This window comes from Rhinoderma darwinii, chromosome 5 (genome assembly GCF_050947455.1).
Source record: "Rhinoderma darwinii isolate aRhiDar2 chromosome 5, aRhiDar2.hap1, whole genome shotgun sequence".
Classification (NCBI taxonomy): Eukaryota; Metazoa; Chordata; class Amphibia; order Anura; family Rhinodermatidae; genus Rhinoderma; species Rhinoderma darwinii.
In genome coordinates, this window is record NC_134691.1 from 311,045,658 (window position 1) to 311,057,997 (window position 12,340).

The 12,340-nt window shown below is 41.4% G+C and overlaps 1 protein-coding gene across 3 annotated transcripts; it reads left to right on the forward strand.

The window, feature by feature from the left end:
• The first annotated feature begins 688 nt into the window (after window positions 1-688).
• On the forward strand, window positions 689-9,362 carry LOC142652998 (uncharacterized). Of its 3 annotated transcripts, XM_075828704.1 has the most exons (9): window positions 689-886; window positions 1,970-2,080; window positions 3,987-4,094; window positions 4,746-4,880; window positions 6,037-6,099; window positions 6,486-6,665; window positions 6,893-6,982; window positions 8,387-8,440; window positions 9,228-9,362. In XM_075828704.1, the coding sequence occupies exons 1-9, from the start codon at window positions 872-874 to the stop codon at window positions 9,249-9,251; spliced, it is 780 nt and encodes a 259-aa protein (XP_075684819.1). In that variant the 5' UTR covers window positions 689-871; the 3' UTR covers window positions 9,252-9,362. The 3 variants fall into 3 exon arrangements, with proteins under 3 accessions (XP_075684819.1, XP_075684820.1, XP_075684821.1); XM_075828705.1 differs by lacking the exon at window positions 6,893-6,982 and having other exon boundaries at window positions 690-886; XM_075828706.1 differs by lacking the exon at window positions 4,746-4,880 and having other exon boundaries at window positions 690-886.
• The last annotated feature ends 2,978 nt before the right edge of the window (window positions 9,363-12,340 follow it).

Here is a 12,340-nt window from a genome sequence, read left to right on the forward strand (position 1 = left end):
CTGTGGAGACGGGGGCTACTGCACTGTTATATAAAGTGAAACCAAAACCTGAAGCCATAATCTCAAAAATAAAGATATCCATTGAATAAAAGTATAAAAATTACTGTATTAATCCATATTGGAAAGAGACAGTTGACCACAACTGCAGACATACAACATGTACACAAAAGACGTATAAAATAATAAAAACAAAGTGTGGTAGAGCAGTGGAGGACACAGCAGGTTACAATATCTACAGAGAATACAAAGAGACTACAAATGGGAAGCATAAGTATGCATATAAACAGTATAGTATAAAGGAGTATAATGCAAGTAAGCAGTAAATACTGACACTACTCCGGCTCAGTCAGTCATTTGAAAAGTGGCACAATACGTATCAATGTAAATACTTCAAACTATATTGAAGGTAAGACCAAACCAAAAACATTACTGATGAGCCCGTATATTTATAATCCTGTGAAGGGGAAGAAAGTATATTCAAAAACTGTATAATTTCCTATTCTATAAATAAATAAATAAATAAATAAATAAAATTTAAACAAAACAGACCGCCACTTATCTCTGTTTTTAAGCTGTAGACATTGAAAAACGGAGAATAAAACCCTCCACCATTTATTACAAGGGGGGGGGGGGATGTAACAGTTTAATTTTTTTAATAATTTCAACTCTAGTAGTACATTGATAAGATTGGGGGTGGGGATGATTAGAATGCTGCTGTGGTGATGTCATCAAGTCCATTATGATGTCATCAGACTCTACCCTATTAGGCCAGGTTTTACCTTGATTCCTTTGAGGGTTTTGTAGGAGAGAGAGAGGAAGAGAGGAGAGAGAATTGATTTTATATTTTGCTATTGCGCATTTTAGTCCAAATATGGACAGATTTCTGGTAAGTAATTATATATTCATGTATTGATAATTATTGAGGATTGATTGGGAATAAGTAATGAGCAGTAATTCATAGACATTTTTGTTTACTTGTGTTTTTAGAATAGCAAAATTGATTCAAATGTATTAATTGTTCAGAATTAGAAAATAGGGTCTGTTTTTCCCCCACAAATATCACCGCTTTAGTTCATTAGCTGCGTATGATATTGTATTCACTTGAATTGGGCTGAGCTGCAATACCAGCTCAAGGACAGGAGTGGCGCTGTGTCAGGAAAAAGTTGATTATTTTCTAATCCAGGACAACCTCCCTAGGGTCAGTTCACACGTTGCGTAAATACTGCGCATTTTCCGCAACGGAATTTGTTGTGGAGAATTTGCAGCAAATACAGTAGCAGCAAAGAGGATGAGATAAAACAAATCTTATCCACACGCTGCGGAAATAACGAGCGGAAAAAAGACTCAGAAATTGACCAGTGGCGCAGAATTTTATTCCGTAGCATGTCAATTGTATTTGCGTAAACGCTGCTTATTTGTTGCGGCTTTTCCCCATTAAATTCAATGGGGAGGTAAAACCCGCAACAAATAGCAGTTGTTGCATTTTTTTTCAGCGGGTTCACAGAGATTGTGCCGCAAAAAAACGCAATACGCACAAAATAAATAAATCTTATACTTACCCAGGAGTCTGTGTTTCTTCCTCCAGGTGGGCCTCCTGGACCGCTGCAGCCAATCACACACTGTAGCGGCGGTCACATGGGATGAAACGTCATCCCAAGAGGCCGACCTGGATGATGTCAGAGGGCCGGCCTCCTGGGATGACACTTGACTCTTCATCCCATGTGACCGCCGCTGCACCCAATCCCAGGCTAAATGCTGCAGATTTCCGCAGAGGACATGCCGGGCGAAAAACTGCACCACAGTTTGGTCCGGTTTTTCGCCCGGAATTCCCTGCAGCGCACAGGATGGATACGATGTGTGCTTTTACGCAGCGTATCCACCCTGTGTGAACTCAGCCTTAATGTAATGCGACATAAGGAGGTTATAAATCATGTCACTGAATGGAGATTATTCCTTCTCTGTCCCACAGGAATATTTACCTGCTCGGTCCCGTTATCAAACTCATGTCACCAAGTTTGCGGAGCCCGGGAAGAAGAGCAGGAGATGGAACTTTTTTCGACGTCATTCATCCAAAGTCCAGGTGATGTATTTTTTATATGTTATATATTTCCTCATCAAGTAAAAGCTCCACCTTGGATCCACTTGATAACATTATGGAACTAAAATCCCAGCAATTTCCTAATATATATCTGTGACCGGAGTCTTTCCATTCAAAACAAGGCAGGTGCCGGGAATTCCTATTCCTTCAAGTTGTTCTCCTGGCACCAAATGGAAGAGCTGCCCCTATGTCAGTCAGTCAGAGGCGTAATTCAAAGCTTATGGACTCCAATGTAACATCTGTAACAGGACCCCCCACCTACAATGTTCCAGTTACAATTCTGGTGTCTTCCTATGTGGCAGAGGGGCCTCTGGTCCTCCTCAGACCCCATGGCCAGGTGCGACTGTCAGGGTATGTTCACTCGGCTTATTTTCGGCTTATTTTCGGGGTGTATACGGCCGAAAAATCGGAAGCAGAACGCCTCCAAACATCTGCCCATTGATTTCAATGGGAAACACAGCGTTCTGCTCCGATGGGCCGTTTTTTTACGCAGCCGTTTTGAAAAACAGCCGCGTAAAAAAACGTCCGTAAAAAAAAGGTGCGGGTCACTTCTTGAGCCGTTTTTGGAGCCGTTTTTCATTGACTCTATAGAACAACAGCTCCAAAATTAGCCATAAAAAACGCCGCGAAAAACGCGAGTTGCTAAAAAAACGCCTGAAATTTAGGAGCTGTTTTCCCTTGAAAACCGCTCCATATTTTCAGAAGTTTTTTGATAAGCGTGTGATCATACCCTCAACTCTAAACCCCTTCTAGCCGTGCCCCCGCAGTCACTATATTCCTCCAGTCTTTTCCCTAACTCTGTTCACAGGATACAGGCTGTCATAAATGTCGTCTGTATTATGCTGGTGCCCCAGGAGAGCCAAGCACAGAGAATCTGTTGCTTTATCACACACATTACCCCACACTGATACAGGCAGTAATTCAAGTAATAGATATAATCTATAAGGAAATTCTATCTATTGGTAAAATGGAAAAATAAAAGAGAATAATTACATTTATTTTATGATTAGGATTTTTTCACATTTTTTGGGGTACAACGGGTGTATTAGCTCTTTAGAAGTTGGTGTCCATTATACTGATCTGGGGGAGGGGGTATTATACATCCCTCTCATTCTGATGTTGTGGTATCCGGAATAATAGAGAAAGAAGTAATGCTGCCAACACTTACCCATGGATATTGGCTACTTGGTCGGACATTGTTATGGCTTATTTGACACATATGCATATAGCCTAATTGGAAACTGTTATTAGAGGGTAAAGAGATTGTCCAGCATTAGAAAAAGGGGCTGTTTTCTCTCCAGAAACTGCACCACTCTTGAGTATTGGCTGTGTCAGGTATTATATCACAGCCCCATTTACTTGAATGGGAATGAACTGCAGTACCGGACACAGCCCATAGACAATAGTGGCACTGTTTCTGAAAAAGAATCCGACTTTTTTTTCTAACCCCAGACAACCCCTTCAATGTATGGTATATCAGCAAAGTGACAGAAGCCGCTTATATATAAATTCACAAGATCAGGATTTATCTCTACTACTACAAACAAATCATGAGCATGGTAACTGGGTGCTCAGCAATGTGTCCCTGGGGTCCAATCCAACCAAGGAAAACGCCTGCATGGAGTTTATATGTTCTTTCTGTGTTTGCGTGGATTTCCCCCGTTCTCTATTTCCTTTCACACTATAATTACATACTGATAGGTTATTCCTATGTAATTGGCCTCAGTGTGTGTCTGAGATGGAGAGATTGGCGTTATGAGCCCCATTGGGTACAGTGAGTGATGATAATCTGTGTACAGCGCTATAGAATGTGTTGGCTGGAAATTCTAATAATTATAAGGAATTACAGAAACACATTCAATGAACTCAGTTTTCTACTTATTTACAGCAACGTCCTGCTGGCTCCTTTGATAACATCATTGACGTTCCAAAAAAAGAGCCTAAAAATGTATCCAGGACACGGAAACGTTTCTGGAAATGTATTAACAGGAGAAAGGTAAGATTTCTCTTAGTGTCACTTTTTTGCTGAGTTTTTTCTACATACTGTACGTAGAAGACGTGGTTGGTGGGTGTTTGGATCTATTGGAGGAGGTTACATTGGTAAGATACTGGGATCATGCATATCAAGTACATGTTGTGCAATTCCCATCTATTAAAGGAGTATTCCCAAAATCAGAAATTATCACCTATTCACAGAATAATTGATCATTTTCTGATCGCTGGGTGCCCAACTGCTGGTACCCCCACCGATCATGAGAATGGAGGTCCCGATCCCCCAGATCCTCCTCACTGCACGCCCAGAAGTGAAAAGGAGCTTAAATGGAGCTGCTGTCGAGCCTGCGTTCACCGTTCCATTCATTGTCTATGAGAATGATGGAAACAGCCGAGCGCTGTACTCGTCTGTTTCTGTAATTCCCGTACACTTTGAATGTAGCGGTAGCGCGCAGGCTGAACCACCACTCCATTCAATGTCCTCCTTACTGCGGTCAAGCAGTGAGGAGGATCTGGGGATTTTGGACCCCCGTTCTCATGATCTGTGGGGGTTCCAGCAGTCTCCAGTGATCAGACAATTATCATCTATCCTGTAAATAGGTGATAATTTAAGATTTTGGGAAAGCCCCTAAAGTCTAGTTGTTTTTTTTGGCAGGCTTATGTAGCACCAAGTGTCACTCCTAATGATGTGGCAGATAAAACATCTGAAAATCCAGTAACCCAGATTGAGGAGATTCAGCTAGACCTGAAGCCGCTGACATCCACAGTCAGGAGGGGTTATTCTGTTAAGGTAATGTTACTGGAACTGTCAATCCCCAAAGATAGATGAATAGATATGAGATTAATAGACAAGTAGGAAAATAGATAAGAGATAGACAGATTTGAGATTAGATCGGTATATATGAGGATAATTGTGGTGCAGTTTTTCGTCCGGAATGTCCGCTGCGGAAAACAGCACGTAAAAAAACCAATCCATACTTACCCGTACCCATGGTGACGCGTTCCTTATATGTTATGCATTTGGGTCTCTTGGAATGACATTTTATCCCATGTGACCACTGCAGCCAGTGATTGGCTGCAGCACTTACATGGGATAAAACATGATCCCTGGATGCCGGGCTGGACGCAGGAGAAGAGAGACCTGGTTAAGTATGAGATATTTTTTTTTCTGCTTTGTGAGCTCAATACACAGCGGCGGCTGCAGCAATCTGCACAAATAGTTTGATACAATGGGGCAGATTTTCTAATGCTGTGTAAGGCCGGGTTCACACTGGTCGGATACGATGTGTAAAACTACGCAGCGTATCTGACCTAGAACCTCCAGCACATTCTAGCCGAAAAACCGTAACACATTGTGGTGCAGTTTTTCGAGCAGGATTTCCGCTGTGAAAAGCAGCACTAGAAAAAAACAAAAAAAACGTTCATACTTACCCCGGCCAAAGCCATGGCGACGCATCCCTCTGACTTCCTGCCGCCCGGCCTCCTGGGATGACGTTTCATTCAATGTGACGCTCGCTATAGCCTGTGATTGGCTGCAGCAGTTACATGGGATGAAACATCATCCCTGGCGGATGCGTTGGATGCAGGAATAGAAAGTTTCGGGCAAGTATGAGAATTTTTTTTCTGAGTTGCGATCTTTGCAGCGATATTGCAGATTTTTCACTGCAAAACTAACAACATCTGCTACTTCATGCAGGTTTTATCTCCCCATTGATTTCAATGACGACAACCTGAAACACGAAAGCTGCGATTTATTTAAAAAATGCACCACAGGTCAATTTATGAAAGTTTTTTTACTCTGCGTGTGGATGAGATTTGCTCAAGGCTCATCTACTTTTCTGCTACGGTACTACGCTGCATATTTTCTGCAAATGAAATTGGTTGCAGAAAAACCGCAGTGTTTACGCTATGTGTGAACCCGGCCTAAATGTGTTTTCTTTCTGTAGATCAAACTGCAAATTGCCCCTACTAAAACCAAGAAAAGAAGCTTCATAGATTTCTTCCGCAAGGTGAGAACATGAGTTTATTACTGATTTCCTGCAGTCACTGTCTTGTGTTGTATCTGATTTTCTAGCTTATGTGAACCCTCAGTCATAATATAAGTAGAAGCTGGGTGGACACAAAGTGGAGGAGATGCAGGTGAACGTCAGAAAGCATGTGCGCGTTTCTCTATTATGTTCTATGAGAGTTACGAGAACAGCCATGCGCCCTGGACCCCCTTGGACACCCATTCTTTTGAAGGTTGGGGGGCCCTACCTTTGGATATGGCACGAATGTTGTCCTAAATCTTGATCTGTTATTTGCTGTATGTTTGCTCTTTGGTGATATACTTATCTAGTAATAGAAACATCTACCAGTATGATTCACCTTCATTCACTTTTATTCTGTTTTGTAGAAGTTTGGTTTAGAAGAGCATCAGCCAACGATCCCAAAGAAAAAACATGTTGGCACCCAAGTTACGGAAAGGGACCTGGATCACATCATCATGTTCTCTACTAGCACAAGTACCAACTCGTACTTACAGGTCTCAGTAGCAACACAAACAGAGGAGGATGATCAGCGGAACATCTCAGAGGTGTGTATGATAAAGGCTGTATATACCCCAGACCCAGGACAAAGCCCTATATCACATGATAAAGCAGTCCAGGAGGTAGGGCCAAGGACATTAATTCCGGGGCAATCATAGTCCACAAGAATAATCTTCTGCATCCTGAGAACTATTAGTGATGAATGTCTTAATAATGACATCATATAATCTCAATATCCTGCAATAAAGGGAATTATTATATGCTATTTATACAGGTGACAAAATCTTGGATCGGAGGAAGAAAAATAAGATCATTCGTATCACCATCAGAAAGACCCACCCCCGAGGAAGAGATCTTTGTCTCTGTAAGTATCACTTGTGTTTGGTTCGTTAAAGGGCATTTTCTACTCAAACCAGAAAATTCCTAGGATATATAGAAGTCCTTGAGTCAACCTCTTCAAGTTGTTTAACATTTAATTGGATGTTGGTTGACAACCAATATGGCCACCATTCTGGCTACCACAGGGATTGTCGCCTAGCGTTACTAGACTACTGACCTGCCAATCTGTACATAGTTGTGAAGGAATATCACTACATGCTACAAGATTTGATATTCAAGAGTCTGGTAAAGCTTGATGCCAATCCCTATTAGAGCTGTAATGGCTGATTCTTGTCCGTCGCTTGCGAGAAGGAGACAGAACTAAGAAATAACTTAATAGAATGTTTAAGGCGATTTTTTTTCTTTTGGGTGGAGATGCATTTAATAAACAATATATTTAGAAATGTGATAGAAGATATAGGATAGGTTTAAAGAGGCTCTGTCACCACATTATAAGTGGCCTATATTGTACATGATGTGATCGGCGCTGTAATGTAGATTACAGCAGTGTTTTTTTTATTTAGAAACACGATCATTTTTGACAGAGTTATGACCTATATTTGCTTTATGCTAATTACTTTCTCAATGGACAACTGGGCGTGTTTTACTATATAACCAAGTGGGCGCTGTACAGAGCAGTGTATGACGCTGACCAATCAGTGACCAATCAGCGTCATACACTTCTCTCCATTCATTTACACTGCAGAAAGGATATAGCTATATCGCTATTTGCAGTCACATAAACACACTATAACATTACTGCAGTGTCCTGACAATGAATATACATTACCTCCAGCCAGGACGGGATGTGTATTCAGAATCCTGACCACTTCTGTAGAGTCTGTGTGATTTACAGCACAGCACAGCGAGATCTCGCTGTGGATGACAGTTTACAGCGTAATCTCGCGAGACTACGCCTGCTGTGCTGTAAACCCCAGAGACGCTACAAAAGTGGTCAGGAGAATGAATACACATCACGTCCTGGCTAGAGGTAATGTATATTCATTATCAGGACACTGCAGTAATGTTATAGTGTGTTTATGTGGCAGCACATAGTGATATGTGCAGTGTAAATGAATGGAGAGAAGTGTATGAAGCTGATTGGTCACTGATTGGTCAGCGTCATACACTCCTCTCTGTACAACGCCCACTTGGTCATATAGTAAAACACGCCCAGTTGTCCATTGAGAAACTCATTAGCATAAAGATAATATAGGTCATAACTCCGTCAAAATAGTTTTTCTAAATAAAAAACACTGCTGTAATCTACATGACAGCGCTGATCACATCATGTACAAGATAGGCCACTTATAATGTGGTGACAGAGCCTCTTTAACATGTTCTACTCAATGATCGATCAATCAATTAATAATTATTATTAATTTTTCAGAAACCACTGCCACCAATTGGAAGACAACTCATTGTTATTAAAGAAGCCGACTCTGTAAGTTCTCACATATTTATATGCATTTCGCGTTGCTTATATAGCGCCAATATATTAAGGAGTCCCTGTCCCCAATGGGGTTCAAAATCTGAGCAACAAGATTTCTTGAATCCTGTCCATTTGTGAAGGTGTTTGTTGTTTGCTATTTTGGATGTGACCCGGACTGTTTCCAGACTCTGTCTTGGGATCACTGCCTGCCCTGACCTGTATCTGTTTATCGTGTTGCATGAACTCTGCCAACCCTGACCTCGTATTTGTATGACCGGGCATGTGCCCCTTCCTGTTTTCTCCATACATAATTCTAGTTGGACAGACTGGAGCAGAGTTAGTGTTCTCCCAGCTCTCCTAAATATCACTAGTGATTGTATGTCCACTGTCTCTGCCATCATGTCCTCATTCTGTGCAACTCACTGTTCTGGACCATTAGACTTTTTTTTCTAATTTATTTTAAAGAATCCCTATGTCACATAACCATAGTCCAACACATAACAACATTTGGTCAGATATCCCCACTCCACTCTGTCCTCAACTAGATACCCTTGTCGCATCACTTTGCACTTTATATGGGTGATGGGTTTATGCAGCTTTATTTTTATTCTCATTGCCAATACAAAGGGTTGGGCCCTTGGAGAACACTATCACCGTGTACCTATCGTGTCCTCCCATTCCATTAAGATCATAAACTCTTACAATTACTGCCACAACTGTAAAGAGCTGCTAAATATGTTGGTGCTAAATATAAATTATTATTATTACATGAAATTATAAAGTTCTGTTTCCATTTCAGATCAACAAAGTGACAAAGAACTAAATAGCTGCATTATACAGTTATGTACTATTTGTACATCCAGGAAAGGAAACCATATGACTGACAGTCAAAGAGGATTTACCATGTAACCAAATAAAAACTTGGTGCACTGACCTATTATATTCAAGATATGTCCTACAAATAGGGTCAATTAACACAAAATTGTTAGAAAAATACAAAATATCCTTTATTGATGAACATGTATAAGACAAGACAGATTTTAAAATGAAGCATAAACTGCAACATCACGGTGTCTTACAGGACAGGAAAACATATGGGTATACAAAAATATATGAATGTAAACCACAGGGGAATGACATCAATTACATGCAATATAAATAATGGGCAAATGTCCCCATGCATGAAGTTGAAACTGGTCCAAGAAAGGTATGAGGAAATGGTTCAATGTGGTATGGACATTGTATAGTATGAAAAACCTCTCTAAGAGGATAGTAAACAAAAGGTAATCAAATCTATAAGACCAGACCTATATAACACGTGGTGATAACAGGGTTACTTACCTATACTGGTGCTCCTGCACTGTAGAGACACCAACCCGACGAGCAGTTTCGGCTGGATGCCTTCGTCCGGGGGTGGTGTCTCTCCAGCGGAAGCTGCTTTTTAAACTGGCTGACATCCAATCATGTAGGGGAAGTGAGAGAGCGTCAGACTAAATAAGGGGATAACCTCTATATGGCGTCATACGCCAGGTTTGGAAATGTCCGGCGATGTGCTTCCGGTATGGCGTCATCAGGAGTGGTCGGAGAGAGAGCGTCAGAACGTCACTCAAAGTCCACCCATCCAGATAGAGACGCGAGACCGCGGACATCAGGGACACACCCACCTATGCGTAAACGCTCGGCTTTTCCCAATCAGTGGAAGGAATCAGAAGACCGAAACATGACTGGACGAATGCAGACAAGAGAAGCACGTAGGGAGAAGATGCATGGAACAAAGCGAGTAGTTAATCATTGATATATGATAACCTGAGTATTTATCAAAACGATGATCTTTGTTGACAGATTTTAATATTTATAGAAAACCACCAAGAATAAAAAATTTGAAATAAAGAAATATATGTTGATATTTACAATGTATTGTTGTGTGTACATATAAAAAAGGGTGTATGTATATATATATGCCTGTTATAAACTATCTACATGAAAAGTGAGTGATTGTTGAAGCTAAAACTCGTGTTAGTGAGTGTGAAAATAATGTGTGTGTGTATGTATGTATGGGGTAAAAAAATATGACTCAAAACAATGTGTGTAAATGTGAAGTAAAACGTGTGGCGATCTGTGTGTAAATGTATATGATGTGCACATATTGTAACATGCCGATATGTCAAACAAATATATGTTATATGTTTGTGTGGTAAACGAATAGTGAGTGAAAAATAACAAAAAGTGAATAAAAAGTAATAAAAAATTAAAAAAATGTAAAATATATAATAAATAAATGATTAACCAGTGAACGTAAATGGTGATAAAGAAAAAGTGAGCAATGATTGGTGAAAAGTAAACATGGTGAAATACAGTTGATGATAATTATTAATATTTAATAAATGGTACAGTATAATAAAAAATATATATAAAGATACGTGAGTGAAAAAATTGATATATATATATATATATATATATATATATATACAGAATATAAATAATGATAAACATTGTGGTAAAATAATAAATATTAATCAAGAATATATGATATGTAAAACAAAAATACATGTAGAAACAGAAGACAAAATGTCACACTTATCGACAAAAACATTTTTGGATCGATATGTATAAACAAATAACATCCTCCGGAATCCAATCCTGTCCAAAGACGAAACTTCTCTCTGTATATCTATCCCATGATGTCTAAGTCCATGCATCCGACAAGATATATGAAATCAAACTCCATCTACGTGCATAGATATAGAAATTAGTAAAAAAACATATAGAATATATAATAAGACAACAATGCAAGGAGTATATTAACCCCTTCCCACATTTTCACGTACATGCACGTCGGGGAATGCGGCTGGTTAGCGCATTCCCACGTGCATGTACGTGATGCAGATACACTGTCACAGCGCCGCGGGACGAGGATGACAGTTCACTGCAAACTGCTGTCCGAGACAGCTTAGCAACAGAGCTAGCCGACAGGGGACCAATTAAAGTGAGAGGTCTGTCAGTGCAGACAGACCAATGACAGTTAGTGTGACGTAGGCAGGACTTGTTTTTCTATAGTCTCCATCTCTGATCTCCTCTGTTGGTTTTGAGAGGAGATCAGAGACGGATTCTAATTTTACTTGTGAACGAATTATACCCCCACAGCCTGATCAGTCACCCCCACAGCCTGATCAGTCACCCCCACAGCCTGATCAGTCACCCTCAGTGCTGACCAGTCACCCCCACAGCCTGATCAGTCACCCCCACAGCCTGATCAGTCACCCACAGTAATGACAGTCAACCCCAGTGCTTACCAGTCAACCCCTGTGCTGACTAGTCACCCCCACAGCCTGGACAGTCACCCCCTGTGCTGACCAGTCACCCCCAGTGCTGACCAGTCACCCCAACAGCTTGATCAGTCACCCCCTGTGCTGACCAGTCACCCCCTGTGCTGACCAGTCACCCCCACAGCCTGATCAGTCACCCCCTGTGCTGACCAGTCACCCCCACAACCTGATCAGTCACCCCCTGTGCTGACCAGTCACCCCCAGTGCTGACCAGTCACCCCCACAGCCTGATCAGTCACCCCCAGTGCTGACCAGTCACCCCCACAGCCTGATCAGTCACCCCCTGTGCTGACCAGTCACCCCCAGTGCTGACCAGTCACCCCCACAGCATGATCAGTCACCCCCACAGCCTGATCAGTCACCCCCTGTGCTGACCAGTCACCCCCACAGCCTGATCAGTCACCCCCAGTGCTGACCAGTCACCCCCTGTGCTAGTCAGTCACCTCCTGTGCCCCATCAGCAAATCCTTTTGCCTCATCAGCACCCCATTGTGTCCCATCACCCCATCAGTATCGTCTGTTGTCTAGTGACAGACATCACTGAATCAGTTCAGTCAGCCAGACTGTGTGTGAAACCCCTTTGGTGG

Excerpts from the sequence above, each read along its gene's own strand:
- LOC142652998 (XM_075828704.1), top strand. Across the intron at positions 4,095-4,745 it reads AATGTATTAACAGGAGAAAG|GCTTATGTAGCACCAAGTGT; the intron begins GTAAGATTTCTC and ends TTTTTTTGGCAG. Across the intron at positions 6,983-8,386 it reads AGGAAGAGATCTTTGTCTCT|AAACCACTGCCACCAATTGG; the intron begins GTAAGTATCACT and ends TTAATTTTTCAG.